Below are 26630 nucleotides of genomic sequence, written 5' to 3'. Positions count from 1 at the left end.
CTGAGACAGCGGGCCACGCTCCCTTCTGTGCTGGCCCGGCTCAGGGACAGGCTGGCCCCGCAGGGCCCGGAGCCCAGCGCTCCCCGGGGGCAGAGCAGCCGGCAGGGTGCACTCTCACCACGCAGAGACCAGGCTGCAACGCCAACACTTCCCTTGCACCAGAACTAAGCTTGTTCTCATTCTTCCGAGAGCAGAACCAAGAGAGACGTGTGCACACACACAGCATCAGTAATAACTCTTTATTTAAACACTCTTAGGATCCCAAACCCCATTTAAAAATAAAAACTGCGAAGCACCCCCCAAACCCCCTCTCCCAGCGTCGGCGCTTCCGACACAGCTCCTGCTCTGAGAAGGCACAGTAGTCACGGAGGCCTGCCGGCCCCCCTCCGCCTGCGGAGCCAGAGCGAGCGGCTCAGCGCAAGCATGGACACTCACACGGGTCCGAGAACTCGCCCCGAGCTGAGCTATCGACTCTATAAATAACTTAACGACTCTGGACCGCAAGAGCAGTACGGGGGTAGCAGAGGGACGGACATCCCTGCCCAGGGAAGTCTTCCTCCCTGGCGGAGGAGCTGGGAGGTGACAGAAACCCCGACATGGAAACAGCAGGCACAGCTTTGTCCCGGGAGCCACTTCTAAGACGCCGGAAGAGCCCTCTCCTGTGAGCCCGGAAGCGGGACACCTCCTCCCGCGGCGCCCTCAGCCCAGCAGCTTCCGGGTTCCCAACCAGGTCCTTCTGGTCAGAGGCGCTCCCGGAGCTGGGACAGCAGAGGCCAGGGTGGACACCAGGTCACATGGCGTCCACCCTGGGTCGCCTCACCGGGGCGGCTCGGGCCCTGCCGGGTCGCAGGCTGCTGGGCTGTCCACCTCTCCCGTCCTCTGCTCCTCACTCGCCTCGTCCTCCGGCTGCTGGGCGCCGGCTGTGCTCTCGTCCGTCCGCGCGACCCCCTCTTTCTTCTTTTCTCCCAGCACCTCCAGCCCCATCATCCGGAGATAATGAAGCCGCTCATTCTTGGGCACGAAAGTCCGAATAGAGATCTTTCCCCGCCATCCGCATAACACGATGGGGCACTGCAGGGCCTCTGGCTTCCTGCAAGTGAACAGAGCTTCCGGTGAGTGATGACTGTGCCCCACCTGCAGCCTGGCCCACGTGTCCAGGTGCCGCACTCCGCAGCACAGGAGCAGGCACGGACACCACGCTCGCTCACGGAAGGCCTCTGGGAGCGCCAAGGCCACAGGCAAGGCAGGTACTTACGCAGGGTCCGGCTCGTACTTCAGCACGACGCTCCCCTTCACTGCAAGACAAACAACACACGTTTGGTCAAGCTCTCCAGGCGGTGGGCGTGTCTGTGCAACTAACACCGGGGCTGCATTAGTTTGAGCAAGGCGAACCATGGGTAACCCACTCCAGGTCTCAAGGATCGCGACACAGAAGCCACGTCCCCCACACAGTCGGATACTGTGGACAGACTGAGGTCAATGGCACGGGGTGACCCAGGGAAGCCACTTAGAGGTCACTCTCAGGAGGGAGGCTGGGGACTCGCTACCAGTTACCTCCCAAAATTCAGAACTAGGTAGGTTACAGAGCCAACTCCCAGAAATAGTACAACACATAAAAACTGGCCAAAACCACAGTGCAACTACTGCAAAGTGAGGCTGAGAGCGTACACAAGACATGCAGACAGGCTCCTCGAGCCTTTAGGACACACGGAGGGGCCGGGGCCGCAGCCCCTCCCCGCAGGCCAGCCACCTGCAGCACAGGAACACGCGAGGAACTGCAAGAACGGCTGTGTGCGTCTCAGCGACGGGACACGTCAGTCAGGAAGACGACGTGGAACAGCTTGGCCAGGTTATTTCTATGCTTAGGGAAGTGCCATCAGGGCGGTCTCAAGTGGAAGTCATGCACTCACGCTCACTGCCTGCTGGCAGGAGCAGACTCCGCGTTGACACGTCTGGCTAAGATGAGACGCGCCATCCTGCACACCCTGCAGCAACCAGCCCGGGCACCAGAGACCTGCTCTACCTGGCGCTCCCCTGGGCACCTGCTGGCAGTCAGCATCAACACGGGGCGGCTGGCCTCACCAGGGCTGGTCTCAGCTCAGCACCTCCAGGAGGACCCAAGACAAGGACGGCCCCAAAGGCCACACAGAGCACCAGGCACCCCACCATGGCCTGGGGAGCAGGCACCTCTAGCACCCCTCCAACACTTACTGGGCACTCCAAGGTAAGACTCCGACATGGTAAAACGCAAGCCACAGTGACTGGTTTCAGGACTGGGCCCCGTCTCACTTCACAGATACCAAAATCCGCAGAAGCCCGAGTCCCTTCTAAAGGGGCACTGTTGCACGTAACCTCAGCACAGCCTGCCGCACACTATGACCGCAGGATGTACACGCCCGCTGGGTAGTGGTAGCAGTCGCCCCAGCACCCCCAGCCCCACCAGCAGAGCCTGCACACGCAGGGCCGCCCGCAGACGCTCGCCACCGAGAACCTGCAGAGGCAGGCGCTCTGATCCTCACGTCAGTCTCAGCAGGGCACGCGTCCCGGCTCCTCGCAGCTTACCCAGGTCCTTGGCCTGATTGTAGGTCTCACTGCTGAGCTTTCTCAAAAATGGATTTTCCTGGGTCAACAGTATCTTAACATCTTCCATGGATACATTAATAATCCTTGAATTAATAAATGGGTACAGTGTATATATTCCCTGTGGGGATAAAGACAGGTCAACACGCCACTCTTAAGTGACAACAGTCCCAGGGCTGTCTGCGTAGGTGCTGGGCCCTCACACAGCCCCAGCACCTGCCCCCCTCGGAGCATGGGGGGACAACACGGCCCTCCAGGAACTGAGTGAGTTTCGAGAGCCAATCAGCTACGGGCGTCAGCCCCACCCTCCCTCCCTCCCTCCCTCAGACCCCACTGGCTGGCTAGGAAGCGTCACACTTATTGGTGGCGAATGCTAGTCCAGTTTCTTCCCAGAATCACCTCCTGTGCCAGCCGGAAGGCACAATCAAAGTCTTCACCGCTGTTATTCCGACACCAGACTTTTATCCCCGTGTTAATGACCTGCAGGTGGAAACGGACGCAGAACACACACAGGTGCATACAGAAATCAATAAACAAACCCGGGGGGGGGGGGGGGGCCTGAGCACGGAGCTACCACAGGGAGGGGAGGGAAAGTGGGAGCAGCCGGAAGAGCCGCCTGCCCGGCCCCTGGGAGCGAGGGCCTCTGCTGAAGTGCCACAGTAGGAGCTAACAGCACACATGCTGGCCATCAAGGGCAGGGAGCTGCCGCGTGTCCCACAGCGCCAGCCCAGCAGATACCCACAGCAGTGGACAGGACCCGCAACGTCACTGTTGTCCCAAATGTGCCTCTGACCTGGTGAAGCTCAGGGCTGCCCCACGACCAGGCAGGGTGAGCCTCAGGGCTGCCCCACGACCAGACAGGGTGAGCCTCAGGGTGTATAAACAGACAGGGTGAGCCTCAGGGTGTGCCCCATGACCAGGCAGGGTGAGCCTCAGGGTGTGCCCTATGACCAGACAGGGTGAAGCTCAGGGCTGCCCCACGACCAGGCAGGGTGAGCCTCAGGGTGTATAAACAGGGTGAGCCTCAGGGTGTGCCCCATGACCAGACAGGGTGAAGCTCAGGGCTGCCCCATGACCAGACAGGGTGAGCCTCAGGGTGTGCCCCAGGACCAGACAGGCAAACTGGGTAATGTGCCTGGACAGCAGGGAGGCAAATGGAGAAGGGAACAGGAGTGGCCCAGGTCCAGGTCCAGAACGTGTGCTGGGGCTAAGCACGGGGATGCACGGGGCACCGAGTAGCCCAGCCTCCTCATGCTGCACGCTCTCCTGGCGTGTGTGTGTGTGTGTGTGTGTGTGTGTGTGTGTGACACAGACAGGGCACCGTCCATCCATCAGGTGTGTGTGAGAGACACAGGACACCCACCATCCATCCATCAGGTGTGTGTGAGAGACACAGGACACCCACCATCCATCCATCAGGTGTGTGTGAGACACAGGACACCCACCATCCACCCGGTCCTGGCAGGACCTGAGCCGACCGCACCGGGACCTGCGCCCAGCGCCGCGCCCGCCAGGCACCCACGGGCCGCACCTTCATGCGCTCGCTGTTGTTCAGCAGCACGTTGCGCAGCTCCTTGGAGACCATGTAGAGCTGCCTCTTCTTCCCTTCTGTGGTCCGCGTCAGCAGGTTCTTCTTGGGGAATGAAGGGTCCAGAGCGTAGAACTTCCTGGAAACAAGCAGCGTCATGCGCTCGCGCTCAGGCCGAGACCTGTTAGGCCTTCTCAGCACCTTACTCCCCCCGACAGGACTCCACTCCTGCACCGTGGTGCTGTCTCCCTACAGGCACTCTGCCCTCACCTCCAGCTCCCAGGCAGCGCTGACCTGGGGCACAACTAGCTCAGGGGCCTGCCGGAACAAGCGCAGCTCCTTTCCCTAACTGCTGCTCGGATGGCGGTGACCTGGCGATGAGAAAACCTACGCTACTTTCCAGCTTCCCAGAGGACAACAGGAGCGACCTCTGGCAAACACACAGCACCAGGGAGAAGGACGGAGCCCATCCCCCAAACACCTTCCCTCTCCGTGCTGCCTAGCTCTTCTTCACTAGCGTGCCCCCCACGCCCTCCCCAGACCTACGGCTCCTCACCTCCTAACAGGAGCCAACCTAGACAGCCTCAGCCACTGACCTGGACCGCCAGGGACCTCATCAACCAACTACAGCTGGGGTCACGGTCTGGGTTCCTCATCTCTGCCAGCTTTACCTTTTCCTTTGACTAGTTCACCCCAAACGGAAAAGCTGAGTAAGAACGGGCTGCCCAGACTGCACACAAAGTGCAGTGCTGTGCACCCAGCTACTTCCATCAACCCATTCAAACCAAGAATTAAAAGCTGGGTCAGTCCTTACTCAATAGGTGGGAATAATGGGTCGTCTTCAGGAATAAACACAAAGGGGTCTTCTTTAAACCCAAATAACTTCATTCTCTTTGACGGAGGGGGGCTGAGAAGAGAGAGAGACAAGTGAGGCCGGAGTGGGCAGTAACGCTCAGTGCAAGCACCTCTCCCTCCCCAGCCCCTCTCACTCTGGTCCGTGTACTGCGGCCTCAAACAGGGCGCTGGCCCAGGGACCTCCCGCCCCCACCGAACACGGAGCACAGCACCCTGGCTGCACGCGGGCTAACACGTGTGCTGTATCCTGTATCCACAGCTCTACTCGGGACCCCCTTTGGCCCAAGGGGGCTGTGAAGACAGAGGGCATCAGGACCAAGACATAAATAACCTTTCCCTACCCGCACACGCCATCCTTCCTATTCCCGCCGTCCCGCGAGTTCTCAGCTGCCTGGATGGCTTCCGGATCCTCAGTCCCAGAGGCTGACTGACCGTCCAGGTCGGGGCTGTCTCCAGGTCTCTCTTCTGCAGGCTCTGCAGGGCTGGACTGCGTGGGGTCTCTGGTCTCCGCAGACCTACCCTGCACCTGTGGGGGGGACGGGTCCTTCAGACACAAAGAGTAGCTTGCTTCACGCTGCTATGAGAAGACTTAAAATACCAAGTTCACAAGATCAGCTCTATTTTCTACAGCTTCACAGAGACGGGCCACAGAACTCCGAAATGCATCATGGTAGCCCTAACTACTATTATCAGCACTCACGGGCAGTTTCTGTGAGGTCAAAGCTGATGTTCCCTGACTCCCACAGCCGGGTTCTCAGCAGAGCCCCTACCTGTCTTTGCTTAAAAATGCTGACATGCACCTGCTCTGAGAGAGGCACAGGGAAGCACACAAAGAATAAGTCGAACATGGCCCCTAAAAGGTGAGTCGGGGTCAAACGACAGTGCAAAAGTAACAGGGGGGTGGATGGGCGTGAGCTCTGCTCCATGGCTCCGGGATGAGGAGGGACAGAGCCCACCTGGTGAGGGACGGCCTGCTACATCAGGCAACAATATGATTTAAGTTGGGCTTTGGGAATAAAAACACATTTCACTTACACTGAAACCTTTAAAAAATACGTATTCTAACAAGTCACAAGAGCAGCAGTAGTAACTCACGGCCCCCATGAAACAAGGTTACGGTGAGGACACTCCCGCAGAGGCAAGTCCACGCTCGCTCGCGAGTGCACTTCAATGTAGAGGAGGCAACGACACAGAAGCTAAGCCCTGGATGAGGCCAGCGATGTGCGCAGGCTTCCCTTCTCGGAGCTCGTCTCCAACAGCCTGGCCTCCACGGCACTCTGTCCCACCCCAATCATCTACCTCTGCCTCACCACGTCAACCAGGTCGTTAAGACCGCCTGTCTCTGGGACCACACACCCTGCGGGGCAGACAACCCAGACGCACTGCTCAAGTGGAGAAGCAACCGACACAGTAACAGAAACGGGAGCCAGTGTCAACATGCGCATGAGCAAATGACACCATGTTGTTCTAGAGAGCAAGATGGCACGTCAGAGGCACACCAGGGAAAGGGAAGCCCTTCACCAAGGCGGGAACGTGGCCCCAAGTGCATCTCGACGGAAACACACGCATTACAGGGCAGCTCTGCCCCCTCCTGGAGGCTGAAGCACGCCGTTGCTGCAACAGCAGGGAAGTCAGTGCCTCCTTATCCTGAACACGTGGCTGCTACAAAACGTGACAGACACGGCTGCTCTTCCTACGACGCCAGTGAACGGGAGTGTAGGGTGAATCACAGTGAGGCAGAACATGGGACTTATGCGGCCAACCCTTCCTTTTCTTTGTTTTTTAAAGATTTATCTACTTATTGGAAAAGCAGAGTTGCAGAGAGACAGAGATGCACCCACTGGTTCACTCCCCGAATGGCCCCAACAGCCGGGGCCAGCACAGGCCAAAGCCGGGAGCCAGGAGTGCCACTGGGTCTCCCACATGGGTGGAAGGGGCCCAAATACCTGAACCACCTGCCGTTGCTTCTCCAGCCTGTCGGCCAGGAGCTGGATCAGAGTGGAACAGCCAGACTCAAACCGGTGTCCACAGTGGCTTAGCACACTGCACCACAACACCGGCGCCAGGAACCCCTTCTAACCTGATAGGAAAGCCATGACAGCTGCGTCCCGAGTGCAGGGTTTTGCCCAGACCAGGTGTGCAGTGAGGAACTGCTCCGTTCTGAGGCGCCCTTCCCTCCCTGTTTCTCCGAGGGCTAAGCACGATGTGTCCTACTGTTCAAGCATAGACCTTAAAGAAGCAAATGATTCCAGGCCACACTCTTCACTCAGGCATGGGCTCCCGCGCTAGCGCAACACTGCCAGGGCAGATCCCCAGGTCGAGGACGGCCCCTGTGACCCGGGGCTTCACGGCCTGCCAGAGGAAGGAAGCAGCAGGCCGCTGGACTGGCAGGAACAGGGAGGCCTTAGCTGTGCGCCAGCCCTGGCCAGTGCAAACGGGCAGGGGCACGGCAGCGCCTGGGACCTGCAGTCAGCTGAACCGCACCGCCCACGGGGCCTGCTACAGCACAGGGCCTTCCTAGCTCTTCATTCTCATCAAATACCTGGATGTGAGCTGCAGACGAACACCCCCGCCCCAGGCTGCCTCTCTGGCCTATTCAACCCCTGGGAGACTCACCGCTACCACTCTGGGAAAGTTCACCTGGAAATGAATTCCCCTCTGCCCAGGCTCAGCTCTCTCCACCCCGAAGTCTTCCCCCAAAACAGCCTCATTTTTCACTGAACTCCTGTTCTTTTTTTTAGAGAAAGATTTATTTATTTGAAAGGCAGAATTACAGAAAGAGAAAGAGAGACAGAGAGAAGTCTTCCATCTACTGGTTCACTCCCCAGATGGCTGCAATGGCCCAGGGCCAGGCCAGGCTGAAGCCAGGAGCCAGCTTCTTCCAGGTCTCCCACGTGGGTGGCAGGAGCCCCAGCACTTGGGCCGTCCTTTGTTGCTTTCCCAGGCCATAGCAGGGAGCTGGAATAGCCATATGGCATGCTGCCATCACAGGTGGCGTTTTATCTGCTGTGCCACGACACCGGCCCCTCTTTTTTGTCTTAAAAAAGATGTCTTAGTATATTATCCTGGGGTAAAAAACCTTACCTTTGGCTGACGTTTATTCCACGGCATTGGAGATTTCTTCACTAACACTGCCACGAAGAACCCTCCAGTATTCTGATGATGCGGTAATATTCTAAGGCTAAAAGACACATAATTACACTTTTTATCCAATGCAAAACGCATTCGTTTAGCATCAAGACTAACACTAGAGAGAGGACGTGGAGGAAAGTCTCGTCTTATTGTGAACACGCAGCCCTCACTCAGGGAACGGCCATGAGGTCACTCCAGGTATCCAGGAGTTACCCTTCACTCTAATCCACTCTCTCCCAGAAACCCGACGACAGTCAGACTTCCCGGGAACATCTTGTTTGCTTGCAAGTTCACACAGGTGGGGCTGTGGCAACGTTATCGCTGCCTCTCACTCATCCCAACAACGTGAGTCGGCTGGAGGAGCCCACCCTGCCCACCCCCAGAGGGCCCACAGGCTCACCACCGCTCCAAGTGCATGGCCTGCAGCTTCTCTGGGTCCTTGGGCGGGAACATGGTGGGGCGGATCTGGGTATGTCTGCTGTGGGGAACCTCATCCCAGTCCGCAAACCACTGTCCATCTCTCGTCATGACCTGCCAACGAGAGGGCACCTTGCCAGCCCACTGCCCTAACATGGGGACACGGGGAGTGGCGCCACACCCTCAGGCAGGGCGACGGCGACTCCCAGTGTCTCCAGGACAGGAGGCTGTGTGCAGAGATAAAAATGAAATGGTCTTTACAGATCATCTTCAAGTCACACCAATCTACTGGAAACAAATGAACTACTTTCATTCTAGAAACCAGGACAACGAGTACCGGCTTCTATTCCTTTGTAAAATACAAGTCTCAGACTTTTTGTGGCCTAGAAAAGTGTAACAGGAATTGTTTCCTGTGGGAAATGAAGCTTGAAACAAAGAAAGAAAAGCAACAACAAAAAAAAGAGAGAGAGAGAGAGAGAGAAGAAAAGAAAAAGAGCAAAGCGTACTTAGGGACACAAGAACAATCGAGCTATTACTCTGGGATAAATGCAGACAGAACTCTCCCGTCGCCGGGAAGACAGCTGTTTAATCATACCTGTCATTCAATCTAACTGCCAACATCTCCACTGTGTAACCAGACGTCCCTCTCGGGCTCTAGGCCCACTGAGCTGCCCTGCTCTCTGAATTCCACTCCCGCAGAAAGCGTACCTTCCACTGTGTGAGTCCGGGCATCCACTTTAGTCCTGGCAGCTCAGCAGACACATCGGCCAGTTCCAGAGCACCTGTACGGCAGAAACCCAGACAGGAAGGGTCACATGACAGGACCACACACACGTGCCCGGGGCGACCCGTCAACACGAGCAGAGCGGCGCAGGAATGGGAGGAGGTGCGCGTGAGCACCAGGGGCCATCCTGGGAGGGTGGAAATGGCCTGAGGCTGGACTGTGGTGAGGGGCTTTGACCTGGTCAATGTACTGAGAATCGCTGAACCAGATCCACTTACAGGGAGTGAAGGTTACACCACATCAACTATTGCTCAGTAAAGCTGCTAAGCAGAAGTCCACCACAGTCCAGGACCAACTCTGCCGAGCAGGCGACACAGACACACGTGCAGCCAGGACTCACCGCGCCTGGACACACTCCAGGTAGCTGATCTGGGTCTTCACAACTTCATGTCCAACCAACACCCGAGAACCAAAAATAACACCGAAAATGTGACGGAGGGATGGCTAAGCTGCCACTTGGCCACCAACATCCCACAGTGGAGTACATGGCCACGCCACTTCAATCCAGCTTCTTGGCAACGTGCGCCCTGGAAGGGAGCACGCGATGGCTCTAGGACCTGCACCCACTTTGAGATCTGGATTGAGGTCCAGGCTCCTAGCTTTGGCCTGGCCCTGTCCTGGTTGGTACAGGCATTTGGAGTGAACCAACAAATGGGAGATCACTCTACCATGCAAATAAAATAAATCAGCTTCAATTTTAAAAACGGGACAATCGTTACGTAAACACACTAACTTTACGTGTACTCTAACTTAACATGTCTACAACAAATGACACTACAAGAAGCTCTAAGGTGGAATCATTACAGGAAACCGAAGTCGACTCCCACCCCAGCTCATGAATAGAAATCTGACAGCCTCCTGCGAAAGGACAATCCGACAAAGCTCCATGAAAAAGCTATAAGCAAAAAAACTGCACAATTATAAAACAAAGCCAAGGAGTCCCAAGGCGGACATGAGACAGAGGCAACCTTTCACGAGTATCTCATCGACTTTATTATTTCTGAACATCCTTCCTCAGAAACCCAACGCGAAGTCATTAGGGTACATGGAGACTGGTGTCCTCACTCCGACACTGTCCCAGGGGCCTTCTGAATCAGCAGAACTGGCCTCAGGGGTGACTCCTGTCCGTGGCCGGTCTACCAGCTGTCCCTGCTCCAGCTACGCGCTGAGCACTCTCTGGTGGGGACAACGCTTTCCAGTCAGCATTGCAGCAACCGTGGCGACAGGATCAGGGCAGGTGTGCTCACTACGGACTGAGGCATTCCTGTGCACGTCTCTGACACGACTGAGACGAAGCACCTACAACGCAGTCTGAAACACCCACGCGCAGAGACAGGTACACCCTGGAAACCCACCTGCTACTCCACGGGGTAACACAGGCAGCTGATCACTGACATCTGCCAAGAGAACCTGCGCCACACTGGGCTGCCAGGCGAGAAGGAGAAAAGCACCACAGGAAACTTAGATGCACACCATCAACTCTTCAGCACACACCAAGAGTGGAAGGAAACACGGTAGAAATCCACACAGCTAACTTCACTAAGAGTCCACACGTTCTTCCTAATAACCATGTCCTCAAACACAACACCAGCTGGTCCTGCGGGGCCCTCTGCAGAGGCTGACCCCTACCAGGACTTCCCCACTCCTAATCCCTGGGCAACCCCTGGGCTCTGGGGCCCACTCTCCTCTCTCTGCTTTGCTCCTTCTCCCGGTCTCGCAGTAGGGTTTGCCCTGAGAACACAGACCTTCCGCACACCACAGACCCGGACCTCTGTGACCGCTGGTGGGCAGGTGAGCCCGATCCGTGTCTGGAGGCGCACTGTCACCCCTACTAGTAATCAAGGTGCCACTGTGCCCCAGGCTGCAGACCCCCAGGGAAAGGGGGAATGAAGGGTAGAGTTCCTGGGCTCTCAAAACCCTGCCCATCTCACAAACACCTGGAAAGGGACACGGCCAGCTGTGCTGTAGCCTAGACACTCAGGGAGAGACATCTGTAAAATTCTCATGTGCCCATTCAAAAGCCAGCAGTAAGAACCTAACTACAAAACGGGCCGGGCTGAGATTCCTAAACAGACGAAAACCGGCTGGAGGTTCAGGCAGGAGAAGGGCATGTCCATCAGTGCCACATCAGTACTGCCTGATCCGACTGCAGCTCTCCTCACTCCACGGTCGCCCGGACTGCTCTTGCTTATTCCCATTCTACATGCGGTACACCATGTGTGACACTGTGTCCACTTATCCACCACAGAGCAGTGGGCTCCAGGTCTTTCAGTCTGAGCAGGGACAATCGTGGGCTGCAAAGACGCACGAGAGGCAACGTCTCAACCGGAAGGTGGAACCCGGTGGACACGAGGTGGATCAGCAAGCACTGTGTATGTTGCCGCCAACACGGCGAATGCAGGCAGCCGTGGCGGTGACACGAGCACCAGCCTGGACGGTCAGTGACAGAGCCAGAACGGTGGCTGCCAGGGCAGGGAAGACGGAGCTCGTGGTTACGGGGGCAGAGCTCCGGCTCTCAGCTCGGAGAGGCCTGGAGACACGTGGCGGTGACGCAAGCCCACCCTGCGACACGCCCAGCACTGGAGACAGTGAAGTCGGTACACTCCACCACGTGCCTTCTACTACACCTACAGCTTAAACCACTGCAAGTCTCACATGAGCTTCCAAACTCAGAGAGACACAGCGGAGCCAAGCTCCCCTCGTTTGCAAACCTCGAATTCTAGTGGACAAGATACAACAAATTCATTACATGAACAAGTTTTTCACTGGGACATCTCATTTGAGGGGTTAAGCTTATAGGTTCAGCACACAAGCGAAGCCCAGGAAGTGGCCTGCAGGAGTACACCCCAAACAGGACATCAGCATTCCTGAGAAGCACGCGCTTATTCCAAGCCTCGGCGAATCCGCTTACCTTCACTTTTTTCCAACAGTGACGCGATGACGGCTTCATCCTCGATGGGGTTCAGCGAACACGTGGAATACACCATCCTCCCACCTTCCGCCAGCTGCTCAGCGCCTCGCGTTGCGATCCGCAGCTGTAAGCTAAGGGATGACACGGTCACCGTGCGCCCAAACGCATACACAGATCACATGCAAAGCTCAGTCAGCATCTAGTCTTATGTCCCATCGACCACAAGTTCTTATGACACTTACAAAAGGTTCTAAGTTAATTTAGGGTAAACTTTTAGATAAAATCATCTATTTCTGTAAATGTTTTCATTGTTCTGTTAACCTTTCCCAACACGTCACAAAGCTGATTGAGGACTACATTCAATATTCAGATGAATTTTACTATTAAACATCCTCCATACCTGAAAGGCGATTTTTCTATGAAAAATTTGTATTCTTTCATATATTCTCATCCTACCCTGGCCTCTGTTTCACAAAAACGATAGTAACAGGGACTTCGCTGGCGTTGGTGAATATTCGGTGGTACACTTTAGATAACCCTCAGCTGCACATTTAGGATTGCATAGGCTTTATGTTAAATGAGAGAACAGCACGTCTGAAACAGGTATCTGAAAAGCCTTACAGACAGGCCAGCACTGCAGTACACCAAACACTAACGGAAGGTACCACTGCACCAAGATTCTCCTTTCACTTCTTTAACGAGCACTTTCCCAATCATACAAAGAACCAACCTAATAACATTTGTAAGAGCTCAAAATAACACTAAGAACACAAAATGGAGAAGAAAAAGATTAGCAAGACATTGAGATTAAGGATCATTTCATGGAATAATACATGTTTGAAATGTTACAGGAAATTTTTATGAAAGACATTTTTAATAAACATATCTGAAACGCATGTCATTTTTGGCCACTACTATTGAAAGGCTTTAAAAAATAGGGGTGAGCATTGGGGCACAGTGGGCTAAGCAGCTGCCTGCAACGCCAGCGCCCCTCTGAGCAGTTTACATCCCGCTGTGTCACTTCTCATCCAGCTCTCTGCTAATGTGCCTGCGAAAGCAAGTAGGATGGCCAAGACCCGGCCCTGCCACGTGGAGACTAGGATGGAGTTCCAGCTCCAGGTTTCGGCTTGGCTCAGCCCCAGCCCTTATAGCCCTTCGGGGAGGGAACTGAAGGATGGAAGAATTCTCTCTAACAGCCTTTCAAGTAAATAAATACATAAATCTTGGCCGGCGCCGCGACTCACTAGGCTAATCCTCCGCCTTGCGGCGCCGGCACACCAGGTTCTAGTCCCGGTCGGGGCACCGGATTCTGTCCTGGTTGCCCCTCTTCCAGGCCAGCTCTCTGCTGTGGCCAGGGAGTGCAGTGGAGGATGGCCCAAGTGCTTGGGCCCTGCACCCCACTGGAGACCAGGATAAGTACCTGGCTCCTGCCATCGGATCAGCGCGGTGTGCCGGCCGCGGCGGCCATTGGAGGGTGAACCAACCGCAAAGAAAGACCTTTCTCTCTGTCTCTCTCTCACTGTCCACTCTGCCTGTCAAAAAATAAAAAATAAATAAATACATAAATCTTAAAACAATACCTTCTGAACGATAAGCAAACATTCATGAAGATGGCATGAACTGTCACTACAGACACCATTTAACATCCCTCTGCCAGTGTGACTACCTACAGTGGCACTCACCCGTGCAGCTGCAGGCTGTTTAAGGTGGTCCACTTTTTCCAAACGTCAATGTTTTTTCTCATGGTGCCATCTCCGCTGGGAAGAAAGTCAAAGAACTTAGAGCGCTGTACGTACGTATTAAAGTTTAACAAACACATCATATTCAAACTAAATTACAAACACATTATAAATAGTTAGAAAACACTCTAAACTCACAAACTAAAACTCAACTACCTAGTTCTGTTTTAAGGATGCCATTATACATCTTAATGATATTTGCATTTTCACTTCAAAAAGGAAAAGTAGGTTTGAAAAGTAAACTCCACTGAACACTGAAGGAGCTACTCATTTGCTTCCATTTGGGACAAATACTCACTTTCTGACACAAGACACAGAACCTTGAACAGAAAGAAGCCTAGATAATCAAAAATGGCATTTAAATCAGATTTATATAATGGTAAATCTATATTCACAAAGGCTTTTCCACAGTGAATTCAACCACACCAATTTAACTGTCTACCAGACTATTCTGATAATCACAGTTAAATGTTTCTGACATTCTACTTTTATTTAATAGAAACCCTTTTCATTAATGGAAATTGCTTCCGTGTAAATCTTACAATAAAGACTTGAGTTGTTAACCTCCCATTCATGCCCAATCTTATCCACCAGTTTTCCAGGGGTAACCACTGCTGGTTCTGTGAGGCTGGGCCTCCCCTGATGGTCTGGTCACACGTGACTGAGGTGAAGGGTCACAGGAGGAAAATGTTATGAAAATAATTTCTACATTTCAACGCCATCCCTGCTGTATCCTGCTGTCTTGTATGGTGGAAACCTGACTGTAACTTCAAGAATCCACTCAGCTTGCCAACTTACCGCTCACAGGACCACTTCCTTTTCAGAATATAAGAAATAAATCATATTTCTGATCAAAAGCACAGAGATTGGAAACCATGGGACCCAAGGGAAAAATAGAAAACTGCAACCTAGAAAGACAGGAATTTAGACCATGACCTATTTTACTTTAAAGAGTTTCCAGGTATTTTAACATTCACTCATATTCAGTGCTACCTGCTGCCTTCAGAGAAAAGGAAAGAAAAAAATAGACAGTGATACAGAAAGTATAGGATCAATCCAAGTAGCGGCTGCACTTCTGCAAATGAGCTCTGTCGAGCGCAGTAAGTCTGCCACCTGTCTGAACAAGATTCTTTCATAGTGCAGGATCTTACTGAAACACCATGTTTAGTGGTAAAAAGTTGGAGGCGGTTTTGAGACTCTGGTCTCAACAAACAGGCGTTGTTCAGAAGGGATTAACCCTGGGAGTCATCATCCATGCCCTGCCTTTGGGAAATGAACACACGCCTTCAGCTGTGTTTGTTCTTTATGGAAAAATTCAGTTTCCAGGCATGCCAGGGAATGTTTTTATAAACACTCAATGAGAGAACAGAAATACTACAACTACAACATCATTCTAGCAATAATATCCTGAAATAGTAAGCCTAGAGTTTCTATTGCCTTCAGATATTTTCTTTGTATATTTTAAGAAAATGTTATAAAAACCACCACTTCTGCAGCTGTTTTCTATCCATCCAGAGGCCAGCATCTGCCCCATGGCTTAGGCTCGCAGTGTCTCCTCCTCCACACCCGGGGCCAAATTACGCGTGCAGCTTCGGTTTAGTCTGCACTGGATCTGACTTCCTCTGTGGACTCTGGGCTTTGTGGCCCCTTAATAATGCAAGTACCTGGCCGGTGCCGCGGCTCACTAGGCTAATCCTCTGCCTGCGGCACCGGCACACCAGGTTCTAGTCCTGGTCAGGGCTCCAGATTCTGTCCCAGTTGCTCCTCTTCCAGTCCAGCTCTCTGCTGTGGCCCGGGAAGGCAGTGAAGGATGGCCCAAGTGCTTGGGCCCTGCACCCGCACGGCAGACCAGGAGGAAGCACCTGGCTCCTGGCTTCTTATTGGCACAGCGCACCGGCTATAGCGGCCATTTGGGGGGTGAACCAACAGAAGGAAGACTTTTCTCTCTGTCTCTCTCTCTCTCACTAACTCTGCCTGTAAAAAATAAATAAATAAAAAATAATACAATAAAATAATGCAAGCACCTGCAGGGGACGTCACAGAGAATACGGTCGTAGAAGAGAATCTCCTTCCTGCCGTCCACGTCCATCTGCAGCCGGGGTATGCTGGACGCGTCGTGGTTGACCACCATGATGCAGGGGCTGCTCAGCCTCTTGGCCTGGTGCACGAGCAGGTAGCAGCGCTTGTTGTCCACATCATTCGCGATAACAAAGCCCTCTGGGAACACGAGATGGCGGGGTCAGAGCAAACACGCCCGACGCGCAGTCATCTCCTGACAGCCTCGTGTCTAGGTCAGAGGGAGAAGCAGCAGCCACCAAACTTGAGACCCAACTCAAGACCGTCTAGAAACAGCGCCTGGCACGCAGAGGAGCCGGCAGCTCAGCGGGTATTTTCTAGACATGGCAACTTCAAAACCGCAATGCTCATTTGTTTAACAATCATTCACTTGGTACCAATTACGGTGCCAAGTGTCTCTTCTATGACGAGTGATAATGACAAGGAAGGATAAGGAGCAAGAGAAAGGTGTAGAAAACAAGAAAATCACCTGACCAGTATTCACAACCCTGCCACGTGCAGGGCACCCTACACTGTGAAGCAGACTCCCACAGTGCTGCCAGAGCACCTGCACCGGGAGCGCCCCGGGACACTCAGCTGGGTCCTCCAGGCCAAGAATCACTGCTGGGAGGTTCACCTGGTGTCGTCTCTGCTCCTGGCTCCTCTCAGACCCGGAAACATTTACGACTGACATCATTCTTCCAAGCAGTAACATCACTCAAACAAGAACCTCTCCTGCTGACCACTCGGGCTCCTTACTATTAACTCAGAGAAATTAAAAACGGGAATAAAAGGAGGCTTCTGAGCAACATCACCTTAGGACAGTACTTGGGCATAAGGAGAGACTCAGAACACACAGCTCACAAGCTGGCCCGCTGTAACACAGAACAGAGCAGTGGCTCCCCGCAAGAAAGTACGGTACAGGCTGACTTGACACTAGGAACCACGCATGGTCAGACCTTCACTTCTTAAAGCAGTCTGTGTACAGGAGCCGAGGTGATACTGCAGAAACAAGTGTCGTCTTCCGGACACCTTGCACCCCTCCAGCTTGGGCAGACGCCCCATCTCACGCACGATGTAGCGCGTGTCACTTCAACTGTCCAGTAGGCCGTGGCATTCGAGCTAAGAACCCAACAGCGGCTGCCACAGCTGCATTCCCCCACCCCTCCCGTACAGCAGTCAGTAATTAGAAACAAGAACGGAGGACAGCACCAGCGAAAACTCAAACTGTGAAACCCAGCTACTCTGCCTAAGTCTGCCAGGGCACGGTGCCGCCGGCAAACACAGTGTCCCTTGAAGCACAGACGTGTGGGTTTCAGAGTTACTGATGGCCGTTTCCAGAAACGACTATTCTCTCAGCACACAGGAACTTCAAGGCCTCCTCCTGGACACAACCCATCAAAGGAGCACCCCCTCCAGACAAGTCCAAGGAATACCTGGAAATGGGACGTTCATGTCGGCATGGAGCATCTCAATGAGCTGCGTGGTCTTTGATCCAGGTGCTGCACACATGTCTAAGATCTATTAGCAGAGCAAGACAATGCGCGATGGTTTATGAACAAATAGTCTACAGTTAATCTAGAAGAATTCTTTCTGCAAGCATTCTAGTGTTCTAATTTTGATGCCAAGGCCTAAATACATTCCTTACAAAATGAACCTATACCACATTTCCTTATAGGGATCCTGTATTGGGCATCCTGCAAATCACACAACAGTAGAGGTATGGCCTCCACAGGGCTTGCAACATAGTATGTCAGAGACAAGTGAGCAAGAATTCTCATGAGGACGGCTCAGGGACACAGCTACCTGCACTCAGGTTGTAGTCTAGCCACTTACTGAGCCTGCAATCCCGGGACATTCTACGTACCTGGGAAAACGCAGTGAGAGCACCCCCTTCCAGGGCCACATGAGTGGGCTAAGTGCACAGGGACAGCACCCCCTTCCAGGGCCACACAAGTGGGCTAAGTGCACAGGGACAGCACCCCCGTCCAGGGCCACACGAGTGGGTAAGTGCACAGGGACAGCACCCCCGTCCAGGGCCACACGAGTGGGGTAAGTGCACAGGGACAGCACCCCCGTCCAGGGCCACACGAGTGGGTAAGTGCACAGGGACAGCACCCCCTTCCAGGGCCACACGAGTGGGCTAAGTGCACAGGGACAGCACCCCCTTCCAGGGCCACACGAGTGGGCTAAGTACACAGGGATAGCACCCCCGTCCAGGGCCACACGAGTGGGTAAGTGCACAGGGACAGCACCCCCTTCCAGGGCCACACAAGTGGGCTAAGTGCACAGGGACAGCACCCCCTTCCAAGGCCACACGAGTGGGCTAAGTGCACAGGGACAGCACCCCTTCCAGGGCCACACGAGTGGGTAAGTGCACAGGGACAGCACCCCTTTCCGGGGTGGTGGGGGAGAAGGATGGGTTCCAGGAAAGCTCAGTCATGCTGTGACCCCACTCCCTGCGGTCTCCAGCCTCATGTAGCCAGTCAGGGTCACAGACACAATCAGTGCAGTACACACAGCACGAGCCAGTTTTAAAGGGGAAGAAAATATCTACCTGAATTCCGAGGAGTAAAATGGCCAAAGTGCAGAAAAGAACGTAAACTATGTCTAGGTCCCTATCCAGAGGGGGAAGAAGGAACGACATGTTAATAACTTAAGACAAAGGGCCTGAGCCACGCCACGGGCTGGCTGGCGAGCGCGGACGCCGCGCCACACGCTACCTTGTGATGGGGCTGGACGCTCAGCAGCAGCGGGGGGATCATGCTCACCGCTTCCTGGCGACTGATATTTCCCTGCGGACAGAAACCAGCAGCAACCGTGAGGACGGCAGGCAGCGTAGAAAGCGCACAGAATCCTACACAGAGCAGCGGAGGCCCACCTACAGAGCAGCCAAGATTCCCACGCTGCCGGGTCAACGTTGCTGCTGCAGGCTCCCTGGGGATGACCACCACCAGAACTCACCGCCAGCCACCGGAAGTCCCAGTGCGGCCCCGAGCTCCCGGGAAAGGGGTCGGCACTCAGCCCCCCTTGCCAGTCAGACGGCCAGACGCTGCCAAGCACCTCTGAGCACCTCTGACGGCAGCCGTGCCCTCTGAGTTCCAAAGCCTGGCACCTTTGCCCTCTTCACTAAAATTCTCATTTCTATTTCTTTATCCTGCAATTTTCTTTCTTTCTTTTTTTTTTTTTTTTTTTTTTGACAGGCAAAGTGGACAGTGAGAGAGAGACAGAGAGAAAGGTCTTCCTTTTGCCATTGGTTCACCCTCCAATGGCCGCCACGGTCGGTGCGCTGCAGCCAGTGCACCACGCTGATCCGGTGACAGGAGCCAGGTGCTTCTCCTGGTCTCCCATGGGGTGCAGGGCCCAAGTACTTGGGCCATCTTCCACTGCACTCCCAGGCCACAGCAGACAGCTGGCCTGGAAGAGGGGCAACCGGGACAGAATCCGGCACCCCGACCGGGACTAGAACCCAGTGTGCCGGCGCCACAAGGCGGAGGATTAGCCTAGTGAGCCGCGGCGCCGGCCTTATCCTGCAATTTTCAAAGAGCCATGTCCACTTCTTCCTCATCCTGCCTTCCGAAGACATAGACACGAGCCACTGACCCTTCTTTCTCCTGACAACCAATACCAGAACTACATCACCACCCGCTCACCTCCCAGGAACCAGGGCGCCGGTCCCGACGCACAGCTCTTCAGAGGCAGGGTTCTCCTGACGCGGCCGCTGCGCCCTAGAAGCCTGACGTTACACAGCAGCAGCTCCCGTGAACCTGAGCAGCCAACCAGGCAGCCACCACACATCTTCCCCTCGCACATCCTCAGAACCTGAGCTCACACCGCCCAGAGAGACCTGCTAACTCTGACCCCACGGGCTTCCGGCCAGCCTCCCTCTGCTGGCTGTCTCATCTTGAGGCACTCGCCAGGCAAGTAGAGTCAGGCTTTCAGACTGGAGTGTGATCCCACGAAGCCCACCTGCTCCCCTCCAGGCTGTCACCTAAAGCACTGCCCAGGGTGGGGCGGGAGGCCCTTGGCTACCGCAGCCCAGCCGACAGTCACCTGAGTAACAGACGTTCTGTGGCTGCCGGCTTTGAATCACTGGGCAGGTATCACTATTCATCTCAAGAGCTCCCGGCACACGCACTCCTGGACGGGTTCCCACACATCTACCTACCCTTCCTCCCATCTCCTATGCCAAGGTGCCCAAACCTGGCCTTTCAAACTTAACTCACTGTGAATCACACAATTTCTCCCAAACCCTAGACTGTTCACAGTGCAAAGCTCACCACTGCACTCAAACTGCACTGATCCACACTTGACCTTGAGTTTCCATCCGGATCAAAGGCTGAGCCAGAGAAACCTCCCTACGCAGCCCCAGTACACACAGGGTATATATGGCAGCACCTGGCTCTTCCTTCTGGTTATGCCCAGGGAGGAAAAGCCAGGCACGCACAGGCCCAGGGCAGCAGGCTGCCCATGTGCACAGAAAGCAGCCGTGAGTAGGTACAGAGCAGAACCAAGCGAGGTGGAGGCTGCCTGCCACACAGGTGAGGTGCCAGGCAGGAACACGGAGGCACCTGCTTCTCCGGGTTCAGAGAAGAAAAACCCCGCACCACCTGGGGACACTAGAGTGGACACCAAGCAGACACTCCGCCAGAAAAGGCTGGAGAATGGAGGGGCCTGCAAAGCTCACAGCCCTCCACCGCCGGCACGCACTTGATCACGGACTGCGCAGAGGCTGAGCTCTCTGGATGGGGACAGTCGGGCACAGAGGGAAGGGCAGCGCCTGGACCGCACTCAGGGGTGGGAGGCGGATGTCACCTTACAAGGACGCGAGGGCCCCGAGTGCGCCCCGACCGCTCTCAGGGGCAGGAGGCGGATGTCACCTTACAAGGACGCGAGGGCCCCGAGTGTGCCCGGACTGCACTCAGGGGTGGGAGGCGGATGTCACCTTACAAGGACGCGAGGGCCCTAAGTGCGCCCCGACCGCTCTCAGGGGCAGGAGGGGGATGTCACCTTACAAGGACGCGAGGGCCCCGAGTGTGCCCGGACTGCACTCAGGGGCGGGAGGGGGATGTCACCTTACAAGGATGCGAGGGCCCCAAGTGCGCCCCGACCGCTCTCAGGGGCAGGAGGGGGATGTCACCTTACAAGGACGCGAGGGCCCCGAGTGCGCCCCGACCGCTCTCAGGGGCAGGAGGGGGATGTCACCTTACAAGGATGCGAGGGCCCCGAGTGCGCCCCGACCGCTCTCAGGGGCAGGAGGGGGATGTCACCTTACAAGGACGTGAGGGCCCCGAGTGCGCCCCGACCGCTCTCAGGGGCAGGAGGGGGATGTCACCTTACAAGGACGCGAGGGCCCTGAGTGCACCCCGACCGCTCTCAGGGGCAGGAGGGGGATGTCACCTTACAAGGACACGAGGGCCCCGAGTGCGCCCGGACTGCACTCAGGGGTGGGAGGCGGATGTCACCTTACAAGGACGCGAGGGCCCCGAGTGCGCCCCGACCGCTCTCAGGGGCAGGAGGCGGATGTCACCTTACAAGGACGCGAGGGACCCGAGTGCGCCCGGACTGCACTCAGGGGCAGGAGGCGGATGTCACCTTACAAGGACGCGAGGGCCCCGAGTGTGCCCTGACTGCACTCAGGGGCAGGAGGGGGATGTCACCTTACAAGGACGCGAGGGCCCCGAGTGCGCCCTGACCGCTCTCAGGGGCGGGAGGCGGATGTCACCTTACAAGGACGCGAGGGCCCCGAGTGCTGTGTTTCTACAAAGGTAGAGCACATGCAGAGAAACAAAGACAGGATACAGGTGGACTTCAAAGTCTCACTGTTAATAAAATGTATTTTTACTAAAAAAAAAAAAAAAAAGAGAGAGAGAAAAAAAACCCAGAAAACAAACACAAAACCCATGTACTCTGTTAACATGGCTTTATAATATATGCTAAATTGATCTTCTGTATATAAAGATAATTGAAAATGAATCTTGATGTGAAAGGAAGGGGAGAGGGACTGGGAGAGGGGAGGGTTGCGGGTGGGAGGGAAGTTATGGGGGAAGCTATTGTAATCCATAAACTGTACTTCGGAAATTTATATTCAGTTAAAAATAATGGCCTTAAACACACTACACACCACAGACATCCAGCGTGTGCAGACGACCAAGCAGCAGTCTCCTGCCCGTCACACACCCTCACCTCAACTCCGGACACCCAAATCCACGGGGAAGAGGAAATACAAATCAAACAACTCCGACTGATACCCGCGTGAGGGTCACGTAGCAGATACAGTCACAAAGTAACAGTGCACACACACTTAGTCTTGGTGTGCCTTCTCTGCCTGTCATTCGAGGTGACACACGATCAGAACAGTAACTATGATAAATCTCTACACTTAATGCTTAAAAGAGCTGCAAGTCTAAAACATCTACTTACAGATTCAGTTTCGCTGACGAGAAACTGATGAAATCTTTCCAACTGTGGGGACTTTCTCAGGATTTTCCGACTTAAATTTGTATGCCAGGCAAGTTCTTCAGGGTACCTGACGGAAAAGAAAGCAAAACCTTCACGGGTCACAGAGACTCACAGAGACCGAGCGCTCTGTCGACACGAGTCGCTCATACGCGTCAAGCGTCAAATCAAACAGCTGGTTTCGCTCTAATGCTCATAGCCACAATCCTCTCGGGCACAGTTATAAACACTGAACGGTGTCCCCGGACATAAAGAGCACAGTTCTACTGAGATTAGAGCCCCGGGGTCTCCCAGGACACACAGGCGCAACGTTCCTATAAAATCACAACAGAACATGCCAGGGCTGAGGAGAGAGCAAAGCCCTTTCTGCTCCTCACGATGTTAAGTCGATTGGTGTGGAAGTCATCGGAAAAAAGACAGGACAGAGGAAAAAATTATGAAAAAAAGTGCAGATCCGGGGCTGGTTCTATGGCACAGTGGGTAAAGCCACTATCTGCAGTGCAGGCATCCCACGCAGGTGCCGGTTTGAGTCCCGGCTGCTTCACTTCTGATCCAGCTCCCTGCTAACGCACCTGGGAACCCAGCAGGGATGGCCCAAGTGCAAGACCTGGACAAAGCTCCTTGTCCTTGGTTTCGGCGGAGCCCAGTGCTAGCCATTGTGGTCATCCAGGAGAATGAACCAGCAGGTGGAAACTCTCTCTCTTTGTAACTCTTTCAAAATAAATAAATCTTCAAGAAAAAGTTAACTTAGTTTGCAAAGAAGAATAAAAAAATAGAAGTCTTATTTACACTAGCGTTTTTGCCTAGCTTGCTGGCTCCTGCAAAAGAAAACAGCCATGGGGCCGGCACTGTGGCGTAGCAGGGAAAGCCGCCACTCGCACTGCCGGCTCCCCTAAGGGCACCGGTCCGAGTCCCGTCTGCTCCACATCCGACCCAGCTCCCTGCTGTGGCCTGGGAAAGCAGTGGAAGATGGCCCAAGTCCTTGGGCCCCTGCACCCGCATGGGAGACCCGGAAGAAACTTCTGGCTCCTAATCAGTCCAGCTCTGACTGCTGTGGCCATTTGGGGAGTGGACCAGCAGATGGAAGACCTCTCTCTCGCTCTCTGCCTCTCAAATAAATAAATAGGAAGGGAGGGAGGGAGGGAGGGAGGGAGGGAGAAAGGAAACAGCCATGATGATGCCTGGAGAGCAAGCCTGTCCCCTGGAGATGCAGGCTGAGATGTCCTCCTGGGTCCACACCCCATCGCCACAAGGTTTCAGGAACAACTGTTTTCAGGTGATTGTGTGAAGCAGCGATTACATACAAAACACACTAGAAATGGAGACATCTGAACAGCACTCTGATTCCAACAGCGCACAGCGTCAGTGCTGTCAATCAGATCTCTGAGGCACTGGAGAGCAGGTACCCTACCACCTGGCTACCACTGAGGACAAAAACTCAGTCCCACAAAGCCCACTGCATCTCAGGAAGGCCATCCACAGGCAGGGCGGCTGCCCTAGCAGTGACCATGCCCAGCTCCAGAGTAGCAGGGCCCTAGTCCCTGCTCTGGCTCTGACTGCAGCTCCCTGCTGGTGCAGACCCTGGGAGGCAGCAGCGATGGCTCAATGACTGAATTTATGACACCTATGTGGCAGGCCTGGACTGTGTCCCTGGGTCCTGGTTTCAACTCCATGCAGCCCAGGCCAGCCCCGGCCAGCCCCGGCCATCACAGGCACTTGGGGAGTGAACCAGGACATGGAGCTCTTATTCCCTGCCTCTTAGATAATTCTTTTTAAAAAACTGAAATGACCACAGCAGCTAAAAAATGCTTCCCTTCCCCACTGGCCTCCCCACCGTGAAACTGCTATGGGTCACCCCACAGCAGCCCAGCCCCGAGTCATCTCCCTGTGCTGTGTCCTTCAAGCGTTTAAAATCTGACTGCAAAGTGTAATTAAAGCACCACCACTTAACTTTTTTATCCCATAAAACTGAAGATTTCTTCTTCTATCCCACAAATGCATCTACGACATGTGCTTTTGGCCTGGACTGAAGGTTGATTTTAGTGTTTAGCCATGCACTCAAAGGCACTGAAAAATTACATGGCCAGCAACAGAAAAGCCGGTGAATCTACCCAGTGGTTTACCACCCATGAAGGTGTGTGAAAAAGGTAACACCAGGCACGTGACTATCTGAAACCTTGAAAGGGCCCCACAACTTACTCAATGCATGCTTTGACAGCAACTATTTACAACTGCCTTTCTCTTTTGGGAACCACGCAACAAGAGTTCCTGCTCAATGAAGGACCTACACCAGCGAGCTGGCGCCTCCAGCGTGCACCTGAGCCCGTCCCACCGGAGTGAGCTGGACACAGAGGAAGGGTCACTGCCGTGGGCAGGAAGTGACCGACTCACTCCTTCTTCAAGTTCACAACCTGCGGGGCCTGTCTCGCCTGGCCACGTGAGCCACGGGCCGCGACAGCACCGGGAGCGCCAAGCTTGGCTACTGCAGACAGCAGGGAGACTGGCGGCCGTGCAGTCTGTGCTGGACACACAGTAGGTGGCTGCGGTGACACTGCCAGCGCAGAGCTGTCCTTTCCTGGGGGACAGGTTTCTGGTTTTGAGAGATGGACATGGAGAGAGAAAGAGCTTCCCCAAATGCCCTCAAGGACCGTGGCTGGGCAGGACCAGGGCCATGGCTGTGGGCTTGGAAACTCAGACCAGGTCTCCCGCATAGGTGGCAGGAACCCAGCCCCTGAGCGGTCACCCGGCCGCCCGGGGTGTGCGTTAGCAGGTAGCTGGAGCCAGCTGGACGTGGTGTCATTGCTAGCACGCTGACCACCAGACAGAACGGACTCTCCCCCTACACACAGTTCTGATGTGAGAAAACAAGGCCTGCAGATAGATGAAACTGTAACTTAGACAAGAGACTAGATGGACGGAAAAAATTAACTAAACTCGGTGACTCGGGTACAGGGAGCTACAAACCACGCGTCAGGACAAGCCCTGGGTTAAAACAGAGAAACAGAGTATCTGAAGCGCCCATCCTGCCCCTGCCGGCCACACCACGACCAGAGCCCCCACACCCAGCCCCCGCCTACCAGCTCAGGGGCTGCGGAACTTCCACCTTCTGGCCGTCCACCTCCAGCGCCTCCAGCTCCTTGAAATACTTGTTCTTCAGGCAATGCAGGATCTCTTTCGCGTGGCTGGCGAAACGAGCAAGTCAACACGCGCGCGGCGCCGTCTCTCGACCCGAGTCCTCCAACCCGAAACCCGGCTCTGCCCGCCGAGGAGCCAGCCTGGGTCGTCGCCTTCTCGCTACGCTGCAAGCCTGCAGGGACCCCCTGGCCCCCGCCCCGGCTGGGTCGCTGGACGGTGACACGCTGCGGGCCACACCGCCTTCCCTCCCGCCCAACACCACCCGCGCTCGCGACTCCCCCTGCAAACGCGCGGGGCGGAGGAGCGGAGACGCGACACGTTACCCCGCGGCTCGGGCCGCCCGGCGCCCGGCCGCCCAGGAGCCACCGCGGACCCCACTCCCCGGGGCGGACCCCACTCCCCGGGGCGGACCCCCGCACCTCTTGTAGCCGGTGATCCTCAGCGTGGCGGGCAGCGGCTGCCTGAGCGCGCCCATGAACTGCTCCCACTCGCCCTCGGGCACGATGCGGAGCTCCTGGTAGTAGTGCTCGAACAGCTTGTTCTCCTTGACGATCTCGGGGTAGCCGCCTTCCCAGCCCTGAGGAGGGGCAGGGGCGTCAGACCCCCGGCTCCCAGGCCGGCCCCGCAGGCCCCGCGCCCGCCCGCCCGCCCGCCAGCCCGGCGCCTACCGCATCGCCGCGCGGCCCGCCGCCCTCGGCGCCGTCCGCCCCGGCCTCGGCCCGCGACGGCTGCGCGAGCCGCCGGCCCCGCGCCCGCCGCCCCATGGCCCACGCGGCCGCGCACGCCGCGCGCAGAAAGCGGCCCGCCACCGCTGCCACCGCGACTTCCGGCCGCCGCCGAGGCCCCCGCGCCTGGGGGCCTGGCCCCTTCCGGGAGCCGCAGGGGCTGTCGAGAACGAAGCCGAAGCGCCACGTCCGTCCTCTGGGAAAACCACGGGCGGCATACAGCCGCGGGCCGCCCCGGGGAGAGCAGCTCCGAGGGCGTCCCCGGCCGCTGGGTCGGGGTCGGGCACGCGGGCTCAGGCAGCTCCGCGGA

General features: G+C 55.5%; 1 protein-coding gene across 3 annotated transcripts; it reads right to left on the bottom strand.

Annotated features, from left to right (window-relative positions):
* Positions 1 to 221: 221 nt before the first annotated feature.
* Positions 222 to 26630, bottom strand: NSUN2 (NOP2/Sun RNA methyltransferase 2). Of its 3 annotated transcripts, none has more exons than XM_070056853.2 (19): positions 26264 to 26630; positions 26015 to 26172; positions 25538 to 25642; positions 22425 to 22530; positions 18773 to 18796; positions 17438 to 17522; positions 15971 to 16163; positions 13890 to 13964; positions 12208 to 12338; positions 9221 to 9294; positions 8496 to 8626; positions 8048 to 8144; positions 5305 to 5489; positions 4923 to 5015; positions 4112 to 4247; positions 2980 to 3060; positions 2563 to 2701; positions 1256 to 1295; positions 222 to 1090 (listed from the first exon to the last, which is right to left on the bottom strand). In XM_070056853.2, exons 1-19 carry the CDS (start codon positions 26357 to 26359, stop codon positions 817 to 819), a joined length of 2223 nt encoding a protein of 740 aa, XP_069912954.2. In that variant the 5' UTR covers positions 26360 to 26630; the 3' UTR covers positions 222 to 816. The 3 variants fall into 3 exon arrangements, with proteins under 3 accessions (XP_069912954.2, XP_069912956.2, XP_069912955.2); XM_070056855.2 differs by having other exon boundaries at positions 18725 to 18796; positions 26264 to 26629; XM_070056854.2 differs by lacking the exon at positions 18773 to 18796.

This window comes from Oryctolagus cuniculus, chromosome 14 (genome assembly GCF_051225735.1).
Source record: "Oryctolagus cuniculus isolate XC-2025 breed Fujian yellow rabbit chromosome 14, ASM5122573v1, whole genome shotgun sequence".
NCBI lineage: Eukaryota > Metazoa > Chordata > Mammalia > Lagomorpha > Leporidae > Oryctolagus > Oryctolagus cuniculus.
Note: the sequence above shows the minus strand (reverse complement) of the source record. Positions and strands in the feature narration are given on the sequence as shown.

Excerpts from the sequence above, each read along its gene's own strand:
- NSUN2 (XM_070056855.2), bottom strand. The coding sequence starts at position 26,359 with ATGGGGCGGCGGGCGCGGGGCCGGCGGCTCGCGCAGCCGTCGCGGGCC. Across the intron at positions 8,627-9,220 it reads CCGGACTCACACAGTGGAAG|GTCATGACGAGAGATGGACA; the intron begins GTACGCTTTCTG and ends TCTCGTTGGCAG. Across the intron at positions 1,296-2,562 it reads CAATCAGGCCAAGGACCTGG|TGAAGGGGAGCGTCGTGCTG; the intron begins GTAAGCTGCGAG and ends TTTGTCTTGCAG.